Below are 27,263 nucleotides of genomic sequence, written 5' to 3' on the forward strand. Positions count from 1 at the left end.
TGGGAACAGCTGGGGGGCCTGGCCCCTTCCCCAGCAGAGCTCTGGGCTCCAGGGGCTCCCAGGGGCCGTGGGGCCCTCGCTTCTGTGCCTAGCGTGCGTGGGCTCTCAGCTCTCACGTGAAATGCTGAAGCTGCAGGAATGTTAAAGTTCAGTGTGGATTTGTAGAGGGCACTCCAAGCCAGCATGGAAAAAGCATTTTTCTTATTTCAAGTCCAATGACAGACGCTTTCACATGCATGAAGAGGTGGGATTAGAAGCAGTCTTTCTACTGGTCTGGTAGACAGACCCCTTTCCAGGTAGGGTGGCTTGGAATAAAACTACTCCTCCTATTTTACATTTTGACAAGCTCTTCTGGGTCCTGTCAGAGCAAAGGACAGCAAGTTTGCACAATGTTAAAAATCACAGGCTCTTTATAAATACTATGTTGAAATACTCCATATACCTATTTGTTACATTATTAATTTTCATTAAAATTACATATTAACATATGCCTGTAACAAGTAGCAAAACTTAAAATGTAGTTGATGTTCTTTAAACCAAGTTCATTTTTTTACAAATGTGTCACAGAAGGCATCATCAGGCTGATCTTAGTTGTCATTTTGAAAACAGCTGCAAGTCTGGCACGTTGCATTCAGAAAGGTCCAAGAGGAATCAGTACTTTCCCACATTTAACCCATTTAAGTCTGGCTCTGTACTAAGTTTCTCTCAGTTTCTCTGTGCTAAGTTACACACAGTTCTTACCTCCGTGTTCTCCCAGCTTCAAGCACCCTTTCAAAGGCAGCCTCTCCTGAAAATTACAACCAGAGCTCATTGTCCCATCTGGTCCTTCTGTGTTGGAGTCAACATCAAGAACTTGCACTGACAGCGAAGGAAGGAAGTTCACGCAGGCTCAAAAGAATGGTTTCATTAGAAATTTATTTCATTAAACATGGCCACTTTGAGATTAATGATACTACTTCAGGGAACATGAAAGAATAATAAACAGTTTTAGAAGGGAAACAATCAGGTAAGTCAGGATTTGCTTTTCAAACAGTAAAAGGCCAAGCTCCAAGAGGCAATAAATTTTGGCATATGAGGACTAGTATTTTCAAATCCAAAGTTGGCTTAGTTTTACAGTGGAAGCTGACTGCAACCTTAGCTACCTTTCCACAACGCTGGACTCAGTCATAACTTAAATGTACAGGAGCATAATGTGAAAAGATTTTGTTTTATTAATTAAAAGTTAACAGCAACAGGCACATATTAAAATGAATATGGCAAAGCCTTTACAAATGGCTTTACGCTGAAGCTCTCTTCCAAAAATGGCTGTTGCAACAAACTGTAAACAGAATTAATAAACAGTCTTTTACAATAATAACAGGGAAATACAAATGAACTAAAAGAAAGCACCAGTTTCTCAAACTAGATTACAGTTGTGCTTACTGTACTTAAAACAATGTAAAACAAATTACAAAAATGGAATGTTTTAAGTTTAAAATTAGTCCTTTAATTTTGTCCTAAAAAACATTTTTTCCTTTTCCCATCAAAAACCCATCAGTGGGTAATGTTTCAGTAGAGGGAGGAATACGTAAACAATGCACTTTTTTTATTATTTTTTTTTCAAATCAAAAACAAATTTGGTCACTTAGCTTTGTGCATAGTTTAAGGCATCTGTAGCAATTTGTTACAGTTTCCTCCCCAGTGTGGCTGTTCATGAAATTGTCACATTCTAAAAGAATAAATTAAAAAAAAAAAAAAAGAAAAAATGTTGCCGTTCAAACCCTTCCCCGAGCCCTCCCACCCTCCCCCATCCCAAACGTACTCACACACCCACACATACACACACGCTGCAGCGAAAGGGGCATTTGTACCCTTGTTCTGAAGGACACGCTTCCCATCCCACTTTATTTCAGATTGGCAAATACCCTGAGCTGATTATGGTGTTTAGACATTCCACCTTTTTCTTGCATGTGCAGTTCAAGTGTACAATAGTGAGAACAACATGCGATGTTCCCACTGCAGAATCGCAATGCAGTTCGGACGCTTCCCCCCCACCCCTTCCCTTCCCAGATTCAGAAGTGTTTTTTCGCTGTTAAAAAATTGCATTCCCATACAGCACTGGAGTAAAGCTTGGCTGTGCTCTATGATGAATGCTCAGTTCCCAGTGCACAAACAAAATTATGGCAAATGGGAGGCTTTTCTGGCATCCAAAGAAACAAGAGCTGCAGTCTCAAATTTGATCTTTTTCTTTTAAAAAAGCAAAAAACCCAAGTTAGTGGTTCCTTCACAGCCATGCGCAAAGGTTAAGTCTAGAACCGACAGTTTCAGAGTACATTTGTAAACATCGAGTCTTGCCAGAGGCAGCAGAGGATGGGCACTTCACATTTCCGTATTAAAACAGGGACTGAGTGGAAGGTATGCTTTGAACACATTTATGCAAGTCTTGCTAAATTCCAAGGGAGTGGAACAATCCATGTCAAGTCTTAGATTTGAAGACCGTATTCCAAATATCATGAGAAAACCCAAGCCAGGGGGCACGGCGACGCTTCCGTCCCGTTGCTCCGAGGCTCGGTTGCTGCTGTGCTTTGCATATTCGAGGTTCCGAACGACAACCAACTGAGGCGGGTGCATATTGCTCTATGTTCAGGTCTGGCGGCTTAAAAAAATTCTGGGTCAAATGGTCTGTGTCAAAGGAAAACTTGGAAATAAATAATGCTGGCATCATTTTACCATTCTACCAAAACCTAGGGCTGGCATGTGTCTCCTTGAATCCAACCGTGCGGATACTGAGGGAAGAGGCAGTTTTGTCATGGAGATTGAGGTCAGGACAATCGAGGTTCCTGAGGTAAAATGTCTGAGTCCATTTCCTCAAAAGTGGGGTCAACATCGTCACCGCTGCCCAACTGTTCCCTCTGCACTCCCTTCCAGCTTGCCTTGTTCAGTCCCAGGTGGCCAAGCATTGTCTGAGACAGCCTCGTGTTGGAAAACCGGGCCCATTCCCCAAACAGTGGTTCCACTAAGTAAGTCATAAAGCCTTCAAAAACAAGCAAACAGAGGCAGATTAAATAAAAAAACAATACAGAGAAAAAGTAAAATACTCAAACTAAATACTTTAAATAGCATTTATTAGCAAACAATAAATGTGTCAAGCTACTATTCTCCAATGTGCATTTAAATATTCATTTAAATATTTTTGGCATCTTTACAAAAAAAATCTCTCAAAATGTAAAAGATTTTACTAATCAGTCAGAAGAACAGCAATACACTGCATTACAAATTACTCTCTCTTTCACAGCAATGGCCAAATGAAGACAAATACTGGACAATATGGAAGGGGAGTGAAATCTAAACATCAGCAACTAAGTCAGACAATTTAGAAAACCTGAAATTCTAAAAGATTTTATAATCAATTGCCCTTCAGTGTGCCTGAATTATACTACACAGGGGAAAAAAGAATATATTGTTTTCACAATACTAGGGTGACTAAAAATCTAAAAATTTTAAAAACTTTTTAAACAAGGCCACAAAACAATACATTGATGTACTTTGTGAGTATGCACATGTTCATTTATTTGTAATGTCTGTTTATATGAAGCAAAAATATCAATGGTAAGATAGCCAAAACTGAGTCTTTTAATTTAAAAATATATGATTTCCTAGCATTCTAAATTAAACAGTGCAGCTGATTGAACATACCAGCTTTTGTGTCAATCTAAAGCATTAATTCATTTTGTGCTTGTTGTTAAATTTGTTCTTTTCTTTTACTATGTTTTAACTGAGTCCCACTTCATCTCCATGATCAACTTTTATTAAAATTAACTATAAAAAGACATTTTACTACTGAAATCCAAGTCAGGTTAGCAAAAACTATTAATATAATGGCTACCACCATTCTCCATCACATCTCTGCCCACCACCCTCCTTAAAGGCTGTATTTAAAGGGAATGCTGACATTCCAAAAAGCTAAACCCAGCATGCCCAGTTGTGACAAGTTCACTGCAAAAGGCACCCAAGACCCTGTGGCAAGGGGAAGGGACCCTCCTCTTCCCAAAACACCCTTCCAATGAGGAAAGTTCTGGGCAGCAGTGTGGAGAAGTCAGACAGCTGCCTCCCACACTGCACCTGCTCTGGGAGGAAACAGAGGGGCTCCAGGACTGTCAGGGCAGCACCGTTCATAAACAATCCAAGACAGGTTATGTAGCAAATAAAAATAAAATTGCTGTTTATAATAAATTGCTGCCACACACAGATTATGTTCAGCCTCTAGGAAATGTATCCAAAAGGTGGTTTTTTTCAAATTGCATGCTGAAAGAAATCTACTAAAATGAACTGTATTGCAGTTACCAATCTGGATGTTGGCAATAGTTTCTGTCTGTCGGTCACAAAGTGGACTCACACCCAAGTGATATTTTTTTTCAATATCACCTAAAGAAACAAAAGTATAATGCAACCATTAAATCATCAAGTCCCAACCAAATCAAACACTTAACAGAAGTGAGCTGTGAGTGTTGGTTACCCTGCAGCTGGTGGAATGCATTTACTTCCCAACTCCCAAAAAAACAAGCAGATCCTGTCAGACTAACAACTTACAACTATTGTATTTAAATACTTGGTATTTTTCATCAAACAGTAATTACAGAAACCCCATAGAACCACAAGTTTCCTGAAGGATTACCATCCTCTTTCCTGCAAAACCTACACTGTCATAGAAATGACAAATTAATCCCCTCTCAGCAATATGGAAGAGGATAGCTTAGCTTTCAGAAATTTCTCGCTAAAGGCAATTTGTGTTTCTGCTTCCCCATCACCTTCATCTAAGATTAAGTCTCACATGATTAGCACCAAATAAAGCAGTTTGTTCCCCATTTACCATATTCACGTGCAAATTAGCAGGTCTCAAGTCCACCAAACTACCCTTAATTTTATTATAAAACAATTTAATAACAATGGAGCAAATTCACTCCATTTGCCAATGAAAGGCTTTATTAACTGCTTACAGAAGTAGTCTAAACTGCACAGTAACTAAAAATCTCCCTGGCTCTTACCTGCTTACCAACAGGCCTCACAGCTGAAGCTTAAATATTGACACATGATGAACATATTCCATAATTTGCTGAAACCACTAGGGCAATTTTAAAGTGGCCATAATTATTAATCTGCAGCACCTTTCAGCTGAAGGATGTATTGCATCAGCCATTTTAGGTTCAGATTCTAAGCAGATTCTCTGCTGAGTTTTAGTAACTCTGACCTCTTGCAGGAGACACAACCCACGAAAGTAGAAAATTCCTATACTGTACATCTCTGTTAGTGCAAAATATAAATGGACTAGGGCTCATGGACACTCTCTCCACACTGAATACATGATATACTAACAGATACTTCTACTCTTACTTGCCTTGATGGAAGAACTCCTCTGTTACTTTCTCACTCCACTGCTTGCTCAGCTCCCATGTCCGACAGGGGTTACAAATATCTGCGCACTTCAAAGCCATCTAACAAGTTAACACACAGTGTTACATCATCTTTTCTTCAACTCAAGTGCCTGTAATTACTTAACTCTTGAGAGCAGATTATTTTAGGTTTTGTGAATAACAAACCTACCTACCACTTGTGCTCCAAAGTTATGTTCTGTAATATTTAAAAAACACTCAGGGAATTGTGAGATCTCATGATCACCCCTGAGTAATATGGAAATTCAGTCAACTCAAAGTATTTCAGGACCACTATATTTAGTATACTCACTGGTACAGGAACCAAAAATAACTTCAGAAAAAGAAGCATCAAAGCAAGCAAGCCGTGGTTTCCATTTCTGGCTCTCATGCTTGTATTTTTAGCAATAGTTTGCACAAGACAGAACTTCTCATCTGTTTGTCCACTTTCTCTTATAGCCCACAATATGAACCTAGTAAGAAAATGCCTACAAACCTAAGAAGATTCGCAAGGGTTTTGTTTTTAAAGTTTGCTAAAGCTCACTAGCACAACTGCAAACTGATTCACAACAGCAGTGTTTTCTTTCTCCAAAATATGTTCTGACAAAGCATTTCACAGTTCTGAGGCTGCAATGGAGTTGTTAGAAGAGCTAAACCTTGTCTTGGAAACACCTCAATTCAGCAGCTCCAAGTTATCAGACGTACCAACACACACCAGCACTTGGGAGAAGTGCTGGCTGTGGGAACTGAAGTGGAGGGAACAACCTCTTTGTAATGGAACAGAAAGACTAAAAGACAGTTCTGCTCCATTTTGAAAGGAGGAGAAGGCCTGGCAGAAGCACTTAAAGTAAATTAGTTTTTCCACTAAAATGCTGTTTTCAAAAATACGAGGAGGAAGTTTACCTGTAAGATGAAGTGACGATGGTTTGCATTCTCTAAACATAGATCTCCTCTATCCAAATGGGATCGGAACATGGACAGGTACTCGTTTTGTTGGCTGATGTCTGTGGCAAGAATGAGATCACCTATCTGGCTCTCCATCAGCTGCCTGAAATAACAAACATTCAAAAGCATATCGTTTATGAACAACAGTCATCACTAGATCTACATGGCATTTTATCATATTTATTATTATAGAAATACAAGCTTTATAATAAGCATTTTCACTGAACTGTTTGTTTTCTTTTCCTGAAAAATTCCTGCAACATTCACAGAAATATCAGAATATTTCATTGGCAGCTTTCAGAAAGACTAAGACAGTTTTTAGCTTTTTTCCTCCCCCTCCTTTTTTTTTTTCCTTAAAAATGCACGAACTGATTGTCTCAAGATTATTTCTTGTTAAGAGTAGGTGAAGATGGTCTATTTTAAACTACAGTTGTGGTGGCAGAACGAGAAAAGACTGCCAAGTTTAGCCTGAACAGGTGCTTGACTACATGAACACACTCCTTCAATGTGCTTGCAATACATGTTATTTTCTGAGTATCACGTTGCACCATGAACTGCTCTACTCTACCAGCACAGTATCCAGGAATTCTTAAAATAGATCTCTATATTTTGTACTCAAAACTGCTGTGCAATAACTTATCTTGTTTTGCAGGGCTGTCTTAGTTGACAGATTGCTTCTATCTGAAACTAAACTATACTATGTGGTATAAACATACCTGTTTTCTAATGACATATGTGCAAATAAACCAGATTCTCTCAGCAACCCCACTGCCGATCTCCAGTGATGGTTCTCTAATACTGAGGTATTCTGTGAATTAAAAGGGAATAACACATATCAGTCAATGCCCTTTTCTTAGACTGAAGAGCTATATACAATTTGGCTGTGTTTTAGGGTTCGTGTTTTATTTTCTTCTTCTTTTTTGTTTTTCCCAGAGGTTAAAACCCACAAATCCTGAATACTTACTTAATTTGCACAATTTTTTATCCCAGTGACATGGAAACACTGTCTGCATTCCATCCTACCACTAGCTAAACACATCACAATTTATACTCCTTTTCTATACTCCTCTCCAAACCTGGTTTTAACAGAACAACTGATTTTATCCTTACCTTATATAAAGTCGCTAAATAATGATTTGTTTTAATTAGGAAAGGTTGGTTAACGCCTGGGTGATCCAAATCATGTGTGGCAGCTGCTATTAAACTAAGCAGGACATCCCACGGAGTTAAAGACTCAGAAAGCTGCAAGGCAAACCCAACAAATGTTAGTAATGCAATATGGCCTTAGAAAAAGTGCATGAATGCTTTCAGTAATTAACAGCCAATAGAAATGTGGAGAAAATCTTGAAGATGTAAAACTAACATTCCACTGACTTTTCACAGTATTTCCCCCCAAAAGCTGCAAAATTTCAACAATGGTTTAAGCATTATTCTTTCTGAATGGCAAAGTCCACTCTTAAAAAATGCCAGGACACAAAATCCTTTGTGTCTGGTAATGAAGCACAATTCCTAACCAGACCTCATAAAAGCAGCAAATTCTTAAAATTAGCTCTCCCTCTCATTCACCAAGTCCATTTGTGTCTATTCTGCTTTAAATTCATATTAAATTTTAAACAGCATGAAAACCTTTCCTCCTAAGAGGAAGAAACTAATGCTCTGGAAGATTCGGAACTATTTAGAATGTATTTCTACTCTTATGCAAAATTGTATTTCAAGGTCTACCAGGACCAGAACCAAAGGAGGAAAATCTGCCACAAATAAATGTTTTCAAAGAGCGTGTCAATTAACTCAGCATGCATCTACATGGACTTACTGTCACTGTTCATAGGTGTTCCTTCTTGTGGTAGAGAGGTTTGAAAGTTTAAACTCAGTAACAAAGTCTAGTTTGCACTAAAACAGAGAGGACAGTTCTGCCCATATAAAGGTGAACTGCAGCAGACACCCTGCAAGGACAGAAGTTTATGTTCCCTGTTGCTTTTGCCATCTATCCCACCTCACATGTTTATTATGTACTTTAGTGCAACAGAGCTGTAGTTCAGTACACTGAACTGTAGCTGCACATGTTACTAAAAATACCAAGCCTATTCTTGTATCTGAAGCTTTACAAAACTTCCATCACGAGTATTAAATAAAAAATGCTCAGAGCTTCCAAACTGAATGCCATAAAAAAGCTCATCATGTACCAGCTCTGATCAGGCTCACTGCACCAATTGGTCTGAGAGCAGCACTGACAAACTGAGTGGGAGGAGTGGGCAAAGAGCCTCTGAAAAAGGTTTTATGGAGCCAAAATTTACTTGTTTTTACCTCAGAAGCAGAAAAAGGAGCTATTCAAGGGAATACCAGATTGGTGATAATCTGCATCAAGGTAGATAACTTTTCATCTAGCTACAGAGCACTACAGCTTTCAATTTAATACAGAAGGACAGGACTTTGCCCTGAAACTGTTCAAGACATCACTTGAAGCAGCCTGACAGCAGTATAAGTAGTAGAAGAACAACCACTAAATTAGTTTAGCTCAAGGTCTGCCACTCTATCCTTTCTTAAAAAGAAAGCCAAAGAGAACTCCTAATGTATTGCTATGAACTGCATCTCGTAGAAGTAAACTGTTCAGAAACAGCTAAGATGAGCAAAGCAAGGGTAATGATAATTTATGGAAGAAAAAAACCACCCCAGATGACAAGTATACAGGTTTGTTGTTGCCAGCTCTGACTCAGGCTACAATTCTATATAAATGTCTTGGGGCAAAGCACTATATTAAACAGCTGCAACTTTAATTCCCTGCTCTAGTTCAGCAGGAAGTCCCACAAAAGACAATGTCAGCTCAGAAGGGGGGGAAAAGAAAAGCAAACCCACAGCCTCAGCAACAGGGAAGGCAAGGGAGAGTTCAAAAGTGTTTCTTGCTATGTTCTTAGGTTTCTTTACTTTTGATAAAACCTGTATGTGTATGTACACATAGATATATGCATGTAGGTTTATATATAGATCAATGACCTTACTGCTCTCTACAACTGCCTGGGAAGAGGCTGCAGCCAGGAGGGGCTTGGCTGCTTCTCCCACGTAACCAGCCACAGCATAGAGAACACAGTCTAAAGTTGTGCTGGGGAGGTTTAGGTTGGACTTTAGGAACAATTCCTTCACTGAAAGGGTGATTAGACACTGGTATGGGCTGTCCACAGTGCTGGAGTCACCGTCCCTGGAGGTGTTTAAATCAAGGTGTTTAGGTGGATGTGGCACTCAGTGCCATGGTCTAGTAGACAAGGTGGTGTTTGGTCACAGGTTGGACGCTATCTCAGAAGTCTTTTCCAACCTAAATGATTCAGTGATATGTACACACAATCCATTCATATGCATATACACACAAACACATATTTCTGTGTGTATGAGTGATGTAAAAGTGAGAATGTTCCTTACCTTGGGCTCTTTTAAGTAACAGTGCATGGCCTGAGTCACATCAGCAGCATGAACTGCATTATGATAAGGATTTTGACTGTGATAATCTTCTTGAACCATAACTGCAGGAAAAAAACAAATATCCAAATTTAAATAAAATTGCATTTTTTTTCAAGGACCATTTTATATGCCCCTATTAGGCACAGAAATATTCAGTAACACAAGTTACATACAATAAAAGCATCAGAGTCAATAAATTGTCAGCTGAAGCACAATGCTGCTGTAAGATTTTTATGCAAAGAAACAGTGTTTGCTAAAGGAAATCAACTACATGTTAAGTCACCTCAGAGCAAAAATTAAACAACTTGAAATCAATATATAATCTGAGATACTCTGACTTTGAGAACTTCCCAGGGAAGGCTGTCTTTGACAATCTGTCTGAATGGTGAGGCAACACTGAATACAAAATGAAAATTATGCTTTTTACCAAACCATTAGGATGACTTCATATCATGACCTGAAAACAAACAGGACTTTAAAGGAATTTAGCACTGCTTTCCCATCATATGAAGTGTTTTTCTTTCCCATTCAGGAAAGTGGTCATGGAAAACCACTTCTATATGTATTCTAGGCATTTTCTCATACTTGGTATTCAGGCAAATGTAAGCCCATATGCAATTCAGAAAAGAATCTCATTTAGATGCTGGTCTGACTAACTACACCTAGATTCAATATTCCCTATTTAACTTCTTCTTTGCTTTCCTCCTCTTTCCTCCATCTTCCTGACTGTCCTGGAACATTACAGGCAGAATTCTTTGAAGGGCATCAACATTAGCTCAAGTACAGGGAATGAAAAAACTATAATGTTAAAAAGGATTGAAGGGAAGAAGCACAGCAATCAAACTATATTCCAAAGTCTTGCCTACTACCTCTAAAGTCCTGAGGTTTGCTTGGAAGAACTACACATTAGTTCTTCCAAGCAAACCTCAAAACAACATTTTCCTGTCTGACTACAGTCTGTCAGTCCCACCAAACATGCCCACAAGCTCCTTTTCTACTCAATTCACAAGGCCAAAGGATCCATGTAAGTGTGAATGTAATGTTACAGCATTACTGACGTGGTGTTTGTGAAAGCTGAGGTTCATGAAAAGTCAAGATACTGTCACCACCATGTCATCTCAATAGTACTCAATGGATAGGTGACAGCTCATATGAAAAATAATGAAAATCAATATAAATGGCTTTGGGCTTCATTAACCTGCAGTAGAACTCTCTCCCACCTATTCCTCACATCAAGTGTGTGAATGCATATATCCCTGGCTTTCTTTTTAATTTTATTATGGCTTCATAAGCTGATCCAGCTACCTGAACTTTACAATTTTCCTAACTTACTTATTTTATTAAAGCAGACCTAGGTCAACATTTTGATCACAGTTTGCCAGAATCAGGATAGTACAACCACCCTGTTTTCAGGAATGCAGTACGTTCCATTTTCTCTCCCCTGGTTTAGGTCTGGAATAAGAATCTGTAAAGACACAGTAAGAAGATGCAGATCTCCAAGCAGCTCATGGAAATCACTGAATGACCGTGTGTGTGTGAGTATGTATATATATATACACATACACAAAAAAAAGAGTTGAGATCCCACAGGGGACTAAAATCAAGATTTCTCTACTTAAAAGTATTTCAATAGATTCTCATCTAATTTTGTGTAGCACTGGACCATTTGAGGTGTCCTAGTCTTCCGGAATTTGATCTTCAGATTGCTATGGATTAGAGGATAAGAGGTAGCAAAAGAAAAGAATTAATTGTGTTCATGCTAAGAAGCTGTATTTGGAAGAAAATTTTGATTTTATAATGGACTAAGTGCTTTTTACTGATATTAAGTAGAAGGCATTATCAAAAAGGGAAAGGTGTTGAATTTCAAATTTAGAATAAATTTTGCCTTCTTCAAAGTCCAATCTCATTTTAGTGAATTATGACTTTGAACAGCCATATCTAGTTAGAACTCTCATCTTCTGATAATCAGTTAACTAAGCCAGTCATTTCTAACTGATCTTTCAGGTATTATCATTTGCATCATGTCAACTAACCAGATGAGAAAGAAAAAACACATTCAGTTAGAACTCAAGAAGCCTAAAACGAGATTTCTAATAATTTTCCTCCATTCCAACATATCAGTCATTAAGGTCAGCTGATTAACATTCCAGAAACTGGAGAAAATTTAGTCTACTTTAAAACAACATGAAATGCAAGACAGAACTGATTTCTTTTTAAACTGAAAGAGAACTAAATTGTGAAAACAAAAACATTCTCTTATTTGAAAGGGGAGAAAAGACTTCCAAATGTGATTGCTCCCCTCTTAATGACAAGCTTTGTAACCACATAATTGTTTTCTCTGAAACTGTGAAAAACTGCTGAAAGAGACCTTGTTTCTCCTGGTCAGTTAAAAAAATCATCCCATTTCACAAAATTAAATATACTGTCACAGAAGAACCAAAGAAAGGAGGTCTCATACCAGCACCTGTCTATGTGTTGGGATGCAGACAACTCTGTCAAGTGAATGTACCACTTGGTTTGAATATTCTACATTGCATTTACAATTATTTTCAAATAAGCATTCCAGTGACACAGGCCCAGACATTAAATTAAACTTGTCCTATACTCTATCTAGGGAGAAACTATGTCCACAGTTCAATGCTTACTTGTAGGAGAATTTGAGCAAACCAGGGGTAACACCAATTTGGCACCAAAACATATTTCTGACATATTCCATACAGTTAGGAAACTGTATCATTGGATAAAGTAAAGATCAATACAGAACTAAAAATCAGGACAAAGAAAGGAGCTGTCTAGCCTTTCCCAATACAAATGTCACACAATGTCACATATATTCCTGATTGTTTAATAGATACTAAATAGATTTAATAAATAGAATACAGCACCAGCTATGAAACTATTAAACTTCTTAACACTTATTTTGATTTAACACAGAAAATTGTATACTCATATAAACTTTGAGAGATCGTCTCAATTAATATAATTTAAATCACTGCACAATGTAGATTGCATCAGTACCTTCAAACCTTATTGCTAAAACTACAACCAGGACTTCAGTTAAGGTATAAAAATGCAGATAAAGAGCAATATTCATCAAAATAAAAAGCTGTATTTACCCAAAAATCTACGAAGTTTCATCGTATCTAATTGGAAGTGTTCAATTAGTCCATGTAGATTAAACAGATGAAAGGTTAAGCTGACTAGACTGTTTCCTAAAAATAAGATGAAAATACTAATTCATTGGAAGCCATGAAATCAGTGACTCTTCTATACAAAATGTATTATTTCAAACAAATTGGTCACAAAAATTATACAAACGAACTTCTTTACACCAAGTCGTGATATTCTACACCAATTCATAAATATTTAAATCTTACTACATGACAAGTTTCCATTAGCTGTCTCTAGTAACCAGTGGTTTTGCTTAATTCTAATGCATTCACCAACTGTCCAATGGCAACTGATAGGAAGAAAATGTTAGTGAACATTAAAAAACCTGTTTCAACATGCAAATCCATTATAATTATATTCCATTTTGTAATTATATTTATGCAACATATCACAAACACATATACAAAATACAAATGTGATCAGGCAAAGAGAAAAGCTAGACAACACTATTGGTTAGATGACATTGCAAATATGTTCTCTCTCATTTTCATCATGTATTTTGCTGGACTTCTTATTTCACCTGGAACTCTACAAAAAATGTATACTCTTATAAGCTTATAATATATGTTGTCTACTCATTGCTTTATTATAATCTTTTGCAGTGGTAAAATAAGTAAAACCATAAGAGACACAGACCACAATGTTTATTTTTTAATAGCATGTCCATTATTTGCTCTGCAAATGATGTCATGGCTGAGAAACTTCATTTAACATTACAAAACCTAGCACGGACAGAAACTGAGGTACAAAGAGACAAAAATTTCCTCTAAATCAAGTTTATTACTAGGCTAGAATTAATGTATTCTCATGTCACATCTTCACAATGAAATAAACACACAATTCTTGGAACAACATTTACTGGGGAAATTCCTCCATAGAGGTTCATCCAGGGCAGCTCATCCAGCTGGGTTTTATATACAGCATTCTGCCCTGACAAACTTTCAAGAACAAGGCTGTCTGATCAAAATTATTTAATTAGGATGCAAAATGGATGGTGGTATTGTAAGGCTTCCACAGTAGAAACTCTTCTGGTAGTGCTTTAAATGTATTTGAAAAAAGCACATCTAAAAGGTAGAGACGGCTCTTATAAGAAGGATGACTTCAGATTTCTCCCATTTGATAAACTAATCCAAAGAAGCTATGCTTATATGTTAACTTGTACACACAGTGTCTTTTCATTCAGTATTGTAAAGTTTATCACAATCTATATAAGCATTCTATTTTTACAAGTCCTTGCTATTTTCATTTTTTCTATTCATCTTCTGTATTATATATAACTTTGAGGTTACTATTTTTATACTTGATTAAGCCAAGCATCCCTTCAATGAAACAGAAGAGAAAAAGAACTTTTAGTGCCACCTTCTCCTTTTTGAACTTAATTTCTTGTTCTGGCAACTTTAATTGCAACTTTGCTACCTACTTCACATGACTGCTGCAAAATCTGCAAGAGCTGCCCTCCATTCTCTTCCCACACTGGCACAAATGTCACTGTGATGTTGGACTTGCTCATCTCCTCCTTCCATTCTGTTCAAAACCCAGCTGCCATTGCTGAGATTATAACACAAAACTTCACCCTACCCACTGCAGCAGCCCTCCCTCTTCCTTCCCAGCACATTTACAGATCTCTTTTCTGCCTACAAATGAATGATACTAAGGGTTTAATTTTTTAGCCAACTATTCCTGTAGTTCCTACTGCTAATTGTAATGGGCACACAAAAAGTCACCAAAACGTTCTCTTCCTTTTTCTGTGTTGTGCCAAGTGATGTGTACAGCAGCTTCCCTCTGCTTAAGTCTCCAGGTATTCTATGTCATAATTATAATGGATTAACACCAACATGCCTCTTAGAGCACTATAAAGTAATAGAACTATTCTATTAACACTACATTTATCAGAAAAATACTTGGTCAATATAAATGACCTTTTGAACAGAACCATAAAAATCACCAGCACCCCATAACTGAAAAAAAAAAAGAAGTCAAAGATCATAAAATTATTTGTTAATTTGTATCATTACTACTTTAAATCACTAAGAGAGAACAGCAACCTATAAAGTACATCAAGGGCGTCTTCTAAAAATCAATTATTAGTATCAGTACTGACAGTATCATTATTTTAATGGAGTGACCCGGCAAACTAGGACTCAGATTAAAAACTATTGAATCAAAAAGTAATACCTGATGGGATTTGCACTTTTTAGTAAACAATCACAAACAACACTGCAACATAAGTGCGATAGTTAAGTTATGCTAGAAGACAAAGCACAAATGAAACACCAAAAGTAAACTCACCATTTGTCAGTCTATCAAAAAGAAAAATGTCAAAATTCCAATTTCCAACCTTCTCGAGCATACACTGAAAAGAAACACAAAAGCTGTCATTTTTTAATCAGTATATGTCTATCTTCCTGTAGCTCGGAGGAGTATTTAAGATTTCAGAGACAGATCAAGTCTTTAGAATTTCTACATAAGAAATAGTAGTAAAAGAATAATTAGATTTGTCTGATAACTGAACAACATCGCACATTTCCAAATAAAAAGACTGGAGGGAAAAAACCAAACAATAAGTGCCTTAACAGAACTGGTTGGAGATCCTCCTTTCAACCTTTAGGCAGTTTCTCAAAAGAAAATTAAAAACAATTAGGTTCAAATCAGGAATAGTATGGCAGAATGACTGCATTCAGACTAGCAAATTAATCTCTGTGTAGTTGTTTACCTTTTCCTTTTTTCCCCTGCTTACAGAACAGTATCTAGATGATTCACTAGATATTTGAGCCATTGTATAAGCATTTTAATTTAAGAATCTGGTTTTTGACTTTTCACCCCACTAAACTAGCACATCTTTATCACAGCTGTTCCACATAAATTGTTCTTCCCACAACAAGGACAACCAAGAACAGCAAACAGTACAAGAGGTCTCACCAGAGCTGAGCAGTCCCAATCTTTGCCTCCCTTACTTGTTTCAGAAACACCTGTCCAGCACATTTTATAACAGATTCCTGCCTTCTCCTATTCTCATTAGATTGGTAGAGCTGTTTTGTGACCTAACTATTGGTTGTAGCTTTTCTCTACCAGCTGCTAAAACTCTGCTATCAGAAGAAACAAATGCATTAACAGTATAATTTTATTATTAAATTGCATGTACATTTTTAAGATCCATTCTCTGGGTTCTCCGATATTTTTGTACACCACAGCCCCGATGATATTCAGCATGGATACATCCATTGTATTGTAAGCATATTCTTTTTCTGTGTCAGATGACAAAAAAGCACTGCATGCAGTGACACAGCCTTTGGGATATTGAATAACCTAAATAACCTTTGCCTGTTCAATCCCCTTCAGCACTTTTCATCCTCTGTTGCAAATACAGCAGCCTTTCATCCAGGTAGCTGCTCCCTTAGCACCAACTCTCTTCCCAGTATCTGCTTTCCCTGCTTTAGTGCTGAACAAGTGTATTTCAGCTATCACTTTTCTTTTCTAGAAGAAGTGCCTAACAAAGAGAAAGTCAGTTTGACATAAGCATGTCCTGAGAAATCCATTTACTGCACTTTATTGAATTCAGGCAGTCACTCTTCCAATTGTTGACTAGTGAGGTTAGACTAAAAATCAAAGGGAACAGTTGTCTAAATTGCTCCATTACATTTCTTAAATACAGATACATTTTCCTCTCTTCATTTTTTTCTTCAATTATTCAAAGGCATCCTTAATTCACCACTTATTAAAAAAAAACCAAAACAACAAAACAACAACAAAAACACTAGCAACATAAAAATCATCCAAGTAAACTTGTGGGCAGTAGAGGAGTTTGCTACAGACCATGAAATTTTGCCTGGATTTCATTACAATATATACATATATATAAACACATAAAAATACATACACAAAAAATATGCTTAAAATTGGTGTTTGGTTCCACTTTTAGTATGTGATATAGTTATATATACTAGCAAACATTTAGAAAAACATACTTTAAAAAAATAAAAAATCAAGCAACCAACCTTTGCTTGTCCATTATAATCATCATCTAAAATGTTTGAAGAATTTGGAACAGTGATACCACGGAAAAAACGGGAAGATCTCAGGTATCGCTGGAAACTAAGCAACCTTCTCACATTTCTTGCAGACACAGAGACCTCGATTTCAGAATTTGCTACAAAAAACAAGAAAATAAACACTCTCTCTAAAAAACCTTTATCAAAATGACAAGTGCTCAGGGAAGTTTGGTATAAAGATAATGCCCTTTTTTGAGTATCAAACATTTCAGCACAAATACAGATATTTTTATTAATACTAAATACAGAGCCATGGATTAAAAAAAAATATGTTCTGTGTAAGCATCCTGTGAAGAAAAACAAATACTTAAATCATAGCTGCAACACATCTTTTTAAGGAACTCTGTTATTGAAAGGACAAAAATATTATGAATATTGTTTAAAAACACACACAGTACTGCAAACAAATTATTTTTGGAAAATTGGTGTCATGGATACACATCCATGTCCCTAACAAATCACCTAAGATGACATATACACCAGCAAGAGAGTATCAGAAACTGAGTATTGATAAAGGAGATACAAGTAGGCTTTGAGCATGTACAAATTACTTTTACACAGTTTAGAGCTCAGAAAATCTCTTAAGTCTACTATGCTGAAGTTTTAAACACACTCAAATAATTTTGGTGCTTTTGCAAATAACTACACTCTTCTGCCAAACAATTATGACATTTATGTTCACAGCATATCTAATTCTGTTTCCCAGTGTGGTAAAAACACAACAGAAAATTATTTCAGACTCTTTCCAAAGATTAATCCAAATATTTTGTTTTACTTTTATTAGGTTAACTGATTTAAACAAATGACCGATACTAGTTTATGTCCAGTTCCATTTGATATACCTGAAGTGTTTAAGAAACCTCAGCATCAAACTACACAGAGCTACAGTTCCTTCGTAGCAAGCCAGATATTCTCATTTTGAATTATATTAGGCCAAACTCAGCCTTGACTTTCTTTTCAACAGTGCCCCCCAATAGCAGTTTTATATAACCAACAGGAAGCCAATAATATCATCTTGATATTCACTCAATCTGCCTGAAATGACTCATGTTAAATAGCAAAATTTTTAAAACAGCTATTAAGTAAAGAAGTCAATGGCAACATGCTATTTTTTAAAAATGCAGATAATAAAAGAAATATTATCACAAGTCTGTAGCACAGACCTCTTGTCCTTCCAAAAATGAGACATATTAGAAGTTGGTGAAGTAAGGAGTTACAACTTTTATTCTTAAAGTCAGTCTAAAATGTACACAGGAAGGTGTGGCCTTATTGACAATCGGAACTAAAAGCCTCGGTGATTCCTAGTGACAGCAGCTTAATTCTGCGTAACACAAATCTTTATCCATTTTAATTCTTCTCCCTGCAGAAGTTCCAATTTGCTTTCTGTTCTATGCTTGCTCATAGCAATTATAGCCATTACATTAATATATTAATTCCCAAAATACACTAATAAAACACCTCTAAATAGAGCTGACAGTGGCATGATCATAGAGTATCTAATCAAACACAGCACTACTCCCTACCAATGGTCTGTGTTAACAGAGATTCAACTGACACAACTGAACGTTCTTGCAGACATGTCTGAAACACTTCATCAAGACACTGAAGTTCAGGGCTAACACAGACATCTCCACATGAAGTATCCTTCTTCAAGCTATCATTCTCAAGGCCAAGGGCTCTTCCTCTGAAGACACTGGTACCTATAATATATCCCAGGGTTTTTTTTTTATTAAGTAAACAGATGTACTACATATGATAAAGGTTGCTTATAAAGCAACATTCATGTGTACAGCAGGAAAATAAATAGATTCTGTCATGCTACATTACTCTACCAATATTTCTAAGCACATTTGTGACCATGAGGTTACAGTCTGAGCACTACCAGCCTGCATAAGAGAGAAGCAGGGAGCAAGACAGCTGCTGCTGCTAATGCAGTGTATGCTACAGGTAAGAAGTGTCTCTCCTTCACTCTTGATCCATTTCCCTCAGAGCCAAATTTCAAAACAGAAATTACTGGGTTGAAAATAAAATAAAATAATTATATTTAGGTTCTAAAATTATCTAAAATATCCACAATGTCACACACAAAAGCCAGAAACTTCACTAAATCACAATAAACCAACATATTTAAAGCAGAAAAAATGAGCACTTTTCTGGAAGCACAGATAATTTTCTTGTTCTCAAGTGGTCTTCTACAGTTAATAAAAACTACAGTTAATAAAAACTTGTTTTTGTTGTCGTGCTACAAATTAAGTTTCCCCACACAGGTACCACCCATTAATCTTGGAGGGAATAGTACGCTGTAGGTACTACAAGAAAAACAGCAGCTTCTGACAGCAAAGTACACAACAGAACACAGAAATGCAATAATTTGGCAGTAGAGGCCTGTGTTCCACCTATACTTGTATTCAAAGACATTTAGGAGGGGTTGCACATCTTGCTTCAGGATTTTTTCTGATGATGATAGAGGTACAGAGGCAAACAAGTTACTTGGTTTTCTGTGAAGCTGAACCATCATTCTCTTCACAATAAGCTATTGACACTTATTCATCTTACAAATATGTTTAAACTCTCTAAATTATCACCAAATTTGCCTAGCTCGTAAACCACTACTCCTACACATTGATCCTTGGTTTTCTACCCCTCATTAAAAGAAAAAAAGCAAAGCCTACATTATTCCAGCTTTCCTAGCAGCAGCGCTGCTTATTACAGAATCACAGCACTGGTAAGGTAGGAAAGCACCAGATGAGATTCATCTGGTCAAACTCCTCTGCTCAAGCCGAGTCACCAAGACCAGAACCATCTCCCAGAGGCTTTTGAGCATCTCCAAGGATGCAGACTCCACAATCTCTCTGGTTGTGTCAACACTTGGTCACTCACCCTCACAGTGAAAAAGTGTTTCCTGATGTGCATCAGTTTGTGCCTATTGCCTCTGGTCCTCACACTGGGCACCACTGAAAAGAGCCTGGCTCTGTCTCCTTTGCACTTTCCCTTCAGGTTATTTGCATACATTGAGAAGTTTGCCCTTGAGCCTTCTGTAGGCTGAACAGAAAAGGCTTTCTCAGCCTTTTCTCATCAGCCCTTTAATCTTCCTCACCCTTTGCTGGACTTTCTCTGGTATGTCCATGTCTCTCTTTTCCTGGGGAGCCCAGACTGGGACTCCAGGCGAGGCCTCTCAGTGCTGCACACGGGAGAGGGATCACGCCCCTGAACCTGCAGGCAACATTCCTCCCATTGCAGCCTGGATACCACTTGCTTTCTCCGCAGCAAGGGGACATGGCTGGCTCATGTTTAACGTGGTGCCCACCAGGAGACCCAGTTCCTTTTTTGCCAAGTCACTTGAGGGCTGCCCTGCTTGTGCTGGGGTTGTTCCTCCCCCCCATGGACTGGGCATTGAGCTTCCCTTTGAGCTATTAGTTATTGCACATGGATAGACCAAGCTAGGTAATAACACCTTAACTAAATAAATGTCTTTATCCTTTAGATCTGAAATTATCAGAGTAACTTCCAAATTAGAAAAGAGATTTTGAGCCTTGCCATCCCTCTGCAGCTCCAGAGCACCTGATCTGTGGGACTACACCAACCCAAAACCTAAATTTCTCTCATTAACAGCTAAACATTTACCCCAGGACAATTCAGAATAAGCAAGTCAGATGCAGAGGTTTGACAGGTTATTATTAGTTTAAAGGGGAGGCTGAAACAGAAAATAACTGGCTTTCAAGGAAGGGGGTGAGGGGAAGATATGTTCTCCAGCTGCAGGAACACTGATAGCTACTGTGCCTGCCTTTTCCTTTCACTCGCAGATCAATTATTATTAAGGATACAACAACCAAGGGCTTTGTGGTTTTGGCAGATCAGCTAAGGCCAGTTAATGGAAAAGACTGGTAAAATGAATGATACAGTTGTGCAATGGAAACTTGGCATTTCTCTCCTGGCACATTCATTCTCTTTAGATGCATGATTAATATGAGAATGACAACCTCCCCACTTCTATCACGAGTCATGAAAAGAGATGCTAATTTCAGAGACACTACCAAACCAAGGCTCAGTAATGTATAGATCATGGAAAGAAGACAGTGAAGAATGAAGAGTGCACTGCATTTGCTCATGAACAAGCATGCTGCAAAAACATCTCCCAGCCCAAACATCTTTCCTTTCATTTGGAGTCTTCAGTGTGCTAAATGCCCTTCTAATATCCAGTATTTACTATCTGCTCACAAGGACAGTTTAAGGACAAATTAGAACAATAAAATAAATTTAACATTTACAGCCTTTTGAACTGAAAGAGAATGAAAGCAAAGTTGGGATGATGGGCATGTTAAGAAGGACACTACAGCACTGAGAAGTGCTTTTGATGCAAGGAACCAGAAGGTGAACTGTAAAGGCTTAGTGCCTACTCAACAGCAGCTGTCCTATGACATTCCTCTTGCCACTCCTTTATAAATTAAAGTTCTCATCCAAAGCATCAATCACAGGTTTTGGGGCTTTTTGTTTGTTTGATAAAAATGGTTATATTCTTGTTTCTAAGCATCTTAAGTGAGATGCTGGTATAATAAAAAATTCCTTTCTCTAAAATAAAGAAAAAGAAGTAATTCTGGTTATTAATATCAGTTATTTTGCTAATGCGATGCATATATAGCAATAAAATAACACAAGTCGCCTTCTTGCAACAGATTTCATCTGTATTTCGAGACACTAATTTTAATCTCTTCCCACTCCCAATCTTTTAACTTCATGAAAACCTAAAATAAAACGTTTTAGCACATTTCACAGGGGTATTAAATATTTATTTTTCTCATGCCAATATAAAAAAACAAAGTAAGTAAAGACAAGTGACAATCATTTAAAAGATCACAATATACTGATGGATTTAGTCTCAAAATTATTTTATCTTTTGTATATTAAGGACAGCCCATAAAAGGAAGAATTACAATTATGATTTGGTTTAATTATTAATGAAACCTTAAACCCTAGCAATATACTCCAATTTTCTTATAATGCAAAGACAGACTTACACCCTCTGACAGCAATCTAGTTAAAACAAGGCTATCCAGCTTTAAGAACTTTACCTCCATTTCTTCCTTGCTACAGCCTAAAAGGCAGATAGAAAACTATCCATTATAAAAAGCACTGAGTTTTGCTACACACCAATAAAAAGAGCATAATTGAGGATCTTTGGTATCACTACCAACAAAAAAAAATTAAGGAAAAAAAAAGTATTTGAGTATTTATTTGATCCTTCCCATGTTTGGATGTAAAAACTGAACTTTGAGGTGAGCACTGGCTCACCAGAGGAGACTTTCCCCCCAAAACTATGAAGGAATTATCTTCTTCTTTTAACTGAAGCGATCTCTTGTAAATTTTCCATATTATCCCAACTGCATATTTAACAGTTTGACATAGCAGACACTATCATTAAACCTGACACATCATCAGAAATTTTCTACTACCTGTAAATATTTGTTGGAAAGAAATACTCCATTTTACATGCCAATTAAAACCATCTAAGGATGCACCTTTCTAAAGATCCATCTTTCCAGGATAAAAATAATTTTCAATTTATGAATAATTTGAAAGTAGGATCTAGCATTTCCCACCACTAGAGGTACCAATAAGCATCCTAATTTCACATCTATTCCCATCAAACCATTAAGAAATGCACTATATTAGATCCATGAATGTTTGTGGGTTTTTCTAAATTAAGTCCTGCTGTTTAACTCTCCTAAATGTTTACCACTCATGGTTTGAATTTTAAAATATTCTTACAACATTCAGTATTCAAGTGTTATAGAAAACTATTACTTCATTTGGAAGATATAATTTTAGTAAGTATTTTAAAGTTACATAAAAAGACTAATTTAGGTTATTGGGGTCTAAATTATCTCACTGTAGTTCCTATCTTTCTTAGAACTACTTAGAAGACTAGCATCATTGTAAGGCACTACACTTCTGCTTAAAAAAATATTAAGCCATACTGTTTTGGTTTTAATGTACAATATGTAACTATATACACATTCATAAGTATTTTGTTTTCCAAATATTTTCCATTCTTTTCCAAATAATAATGACTGCTGGAAAATATGCTGTGGGTTAAGGATTAATGAAATAAACATGGCTTTACAAGTGTCTTCTGAGTGGAATCAGAAAAAAAAAATAAGGTTTCAAGAAAGTCTAGCAGTACCACAACTCTCTTCAACTAGTGGTTTTCATCAGATGGTCCCCAATGGAGGGGAAGTGCTAGGCATCACCACCACCTAAAATAACTTTTCCTGAAGGATCTTACAGAGCAAAAGGATCTCACTGCCTTAGCAAAGCACAGATCCATAGAATAATTTAGGTGGGAAGGCACAGAAGAGACTTCTGAATGTCCTTTAGTCCAATCATTTGCTCAAAGCAGAGCTAATTTAAGGGAATTTGCTCAAAATGAAGGGATTAGACTACCTCAGTATGAAACAAGTGCCAATTCTCCAATGGCACTATAAGTCATTGCATAGTAGTAGAAGTGTAAAAAAAAACATCATGAAAAGATATCTACAGTACTTCACTAATTTACCTCTTTTGAATTTAAGCTCATCTTAGTATTTCTGTAAACACCTCAAGAAAGATAAAAAATTAAGGGAATTAAACACTGCCATTTCTGTGCTTAAATGAGTAACATTTTGCAATAATCTCAGGACCAGGAAACTACATACAAGGCAGTCTTTCCATACCAGTTTACTGAATCATAAGCCCAGCAATCCTGCAGTTGTGTTTTTGGGGGTTTTTTAACCCTAATCCACCCATTTGGCATGGCAAATCTGCAATTCACAACAGCATACTGTAAACTAAGAAACCTCACTGAAGCTAATTATTTAGAGGAATATCATCAGAACACAAATATACAAAATATGTACAAACACAGCCTTTTACAAAATGGGTTATGCCATGTTAATCAAGATACTGATCCTCCTGAAGAACTCGACATATAATGGTTCCAAACTCTTTTCCCAAAAGGATAATATATTTCAGATCGTTGCCAAATCATTTTCTTGCTGTCTTCCCAGAAAAACCCACCTCTCTTCAGTGTCCTAGAAATCTTCAGTTCTACAGTAAATGAATGACAGAACTCTCAACTCATCTTTTTTTGTCTATTTTTCATCACCAGAAATAAAAGAAGAATTGAAAAACAACCCATCATGGTTAACAGAAAATGAATTTCCTTTACCAGCCTTTACTTTATGATGGTCAGTACAGAAAGTCAAACTGGGAGCGCAGATGAAAACAAAAGAATTTTCAGGTATTTTCTACCAAATTGTCCAGCATACAAAAAAAAAGCCTTTCTAAATAAGGTACTAGGAGAAAGAATACATTGGAAAGGTTCAAAATAAATGGGGAAAAAAATAGAATATATCACTGTCTTCTTCTATGGTCAAACTTAAGCCAGCAATGAAATACAGAGTGGCCTGTACCTGTGCAAGACTCCAGAGCACACAGACTGTTCTACAGTAGCTTGGAAAGAAGAAACAGTAGGTAAAACAAACATCTAGAATAACAAAAGAAAAAAACAAACCTGCTCTATATTCTCAATTACAACTTTTTATCCCCACATCTTCCTTAACCAAGTTCACTTCAAGCTCACTCTTTTCATTTGGCCAATACAACTGTATTTGGAGCATTTTCTGATTTCCCCTTGTGTAACTGCATTCTCCAAACTAAATCAAAGTCAAAATTTCTCTCACATTGTGGAACACAATTTATTTGAATAATCTGGACTGTGAATAATTAGAAGACAAATTCAGTATTGCATCATTCACAGAAATGCAGCTTTTGAAGTAATCTCTCAAGTACAAGCTTTTTACTCGGTGATGGTATTTTCAAAAGGAAACAAATACTTCAAGCTATGATCACATAAATCTTCCTGCATTACTTTACGCATTGCGAAACTCACCCTTCTTCAAAGTGGACTGCTGAACAAGACAGATAATTCCTGTTAAACATAACCAAATAGGTAATTCCTCTATTTTCTGAAACAGAAAGGGCATTGAAATTAATCTGGACTCTGCTTAGTTTACCTCAATCTTTAGATGGTATCACCAAAAGCATCATTAGCTGCTGCTACACAAGGATTTTTCAAATTGTTTCAGGCAATCCATTTGGATTTGCACTCTTGTGTCTTCTTTGAATTCTGGAATCTCAGCCAAGGGAAGTTTAAACTCACTGTCAAAGGTAACCATTTTCAAATGGTACATGAGCTAAGAACCAGAAAGTTAAAAACATCCTTGAAACAGCACATGCTGACATTTTTGCCAGATCTCAGAATAGCTTATAATACGTTCCACAAATGGTAATTTCCAAGTAAACAGTCTGAAGGTTGTATAATAAAGGTAAACTCTGAAATTTCATCATGTATTTGCACTCTCAAGGAAGAGAATTAGATTTGTCCATCACCTATAAAAATATCTCTTCCTTTCTTTCCATTTCCCCCTAAAAAGGCTCCAATACACAGCTAAGGAGAATCATCGAAGTCTCAGTGAAGTCTTATACTGTACCATTACGCTGTCTGCAAGCAACTACTTTCTTCAAAATTGAGCATTCCTGAATGTTACATAACACATACTGACTAATTCAAAATCCCTTCTTCTTTCTAAGATATTTTAACTCACAGATGTGACAGATTGGGTTATCTATAAAACACAAAACAGAGCCCCATGTAGTGGCATCATCATCTCCCCACAGAAGGATGCTCAGATGAGACTGACACGAGAGAATTCTAAAAACTTTTTGACAAGATCTTACTTATTCTAGGCCAGGTACAACAGGAGAAACAAGAAGAAAACCATGTTTCTTCTCTGAAAACCAAAGTATTCATTTTTCTACCTGGTTCCTCCAGACTATATCCAACAATCCTTTCCTAAAAGGAAGCTTAAAAGCATTAATTTCAGCTGTATCGGCATATGACATTTCTCAATATTTTTTTTGTTATCTTAATTATTCATTTTATCTTTATTCATTTTGGCTTCACTTCCTCGCTATAACATACTGTACATATCACTGTGCACACTCACTGTTTGGAGTTTTTTTCCAGGAGAAACAGAATGATTAGGGCACATTATATATGCCTTTCTTTGTGCATGCTAGGAACACCTCCAACAATCAGAATTTCTTATATGTAGTGTACATACATACATACATAAAAAACAGACACTACTGACAACCTCTCAATAGCAAGAAAACAAGGCCTAAAACCTTATTGCCGGTTTACTATTTCTGAAATAAAGTATTATTTTTATCTTGTCACTTACCAATTCTTCTATCAAAGATTTTGTTTCACATTAGCTTTCATCAACATATTCTGACAACACTGAAGAGTGAATTACTGGATATGATGTCTCAAGTAATGTAAAGAAAATTTGGAAGTATTCATGCAAACCGTAGCCTGTTTGTAAACCAGAAGACAGTAAGAGTGATTATAACCACTGCAATCACTTCTTCAGTAACTTTCCTGAAATCCAAAGAGTACATGCTGCATTCTCACAGCAAACTGCAAAACTCCCTTCTTGTTTCGCATGGAGTGAAAAGTAGATTCAATGTTCTACAGTCAATTCAATAAAACATTACAGTGTATGCATTTTACAGTGCAACAGTGAATTCAGAGGAAGAAAGTTGAGGAAGAAATTCAGAGGAAGAAAGTCGGCTGCTCTCTCCTTTCCAGAAATGGTGAGTTTAAGATGCCATCTTGACGTTATGCCCATGGTCCCACACAGGCATAACCAACAGAACACAGTAACAGAAGACCTACTAACTGATAACATTAACCAGCTGCCAACCAACAAGAAGAATATAATCCTGACTTTGCCCATTCACCAGGAAGCAGTGTTGTTAAAACAAAAATTTATTAAGCTATTCTTCTTGATAGTTCCTGCAATTACCCATAAAAAGGAGACTGCTGGAATAACAGATAATGTATTAGGAAAACTATCATCAAACAAAGTTAGCTTAATCATCAGTGAAATCCTGCATTTAATAATGCTCAGATATGACTCCCATTCCACTGTCCTAACAACAACAATATTTTTCCAACTATCTTCCTAAAATCAAACTTCCTAAAAGTTACTGTTGAGAATACTTCTGGACAGGTTAGAAACTTGAATATTCATGTATCAATTACAGAATTCTGGGATGAAGATAGAGATGCTGAGCTTAAATGCCTAAGAAGATACAGAAGTGATCTTTAGAAATAAGGGCTGATAAACTTTACTTC

At 36.7% G+C, this 27,263-nt stretch overlaps 1 protein-coding gene across 3 annotated transcripts in view; it reads right to left on the reverse strand.

The window, feature by feature from the left end:
- Window positions 1–1,790: 1,790 nt before the first annotated feature.
- Window positions 1,791–27,263, reverse strand: part of PDE7A (phosphodiesterase 7A) — a 75,089-nt gene continuing 49,616 nt past the window's right edge. For all 3 annotated transcript variants that reach the window (XM_030943546.1, XM_030943545.1, XM_030943547.1), the window contains 10 exons: window positions 16,970–17,121; window positions 15,264–15,327; window positions 12,920–13,015; window positions 9,765–9,865; window positions 7,464–7,595; window positions 7,070–7,161; window positions 6,312–6,456; window positions 5,375–5,471; window positions 4,324–4,404; window positions 1,791–3,013 (listed from right to left, as the gene is read on the reverse strand). In XM_030943546.1, coding sequence (XP_030799406.1) covers window positions 2,802–3,013; window positions 4,324–4,404; window positions 5,375–5,471; window positions 6,312–6,456; window positions 7,070–7,161; window positions 7,464–7,595; window positions 9,765–9,865; window positions 12,920–13,015; window positions 15,264–15,327; window positions 16,970–17,121 — 1,172 coding nt within the window. In that variant the 3' untranslated portion in view covers window positions 1,791–2,801. The remainder of the gene's footprint in view (window positions 3,014–4,323; window positions 4,405–5,374; window positions 5,472–6,311; window positions 6,457–7,069; window positions 7,162–7,463; window positions 7,596–9,764; window positions 9,866–12,919; window positions 13,016–15,263; window positions 15,328–16,969; window positions 17,122–27,263) is intronic.

The sequence above is a fragment of the Camarhynchus parvulus genome, chromosome 2 (genome assembly GCF_901933205.1).
Source record: "Camarhynchus parvulus chromosome 2, STF_HiC, whole genome shotgun sequence".
Lineage (NCBI taxonomy): Eukaryota > Metazoa > Chordata > Aves > Passeriformes > Thraupidae > Camarhynchus > Camarhynchus parvulus.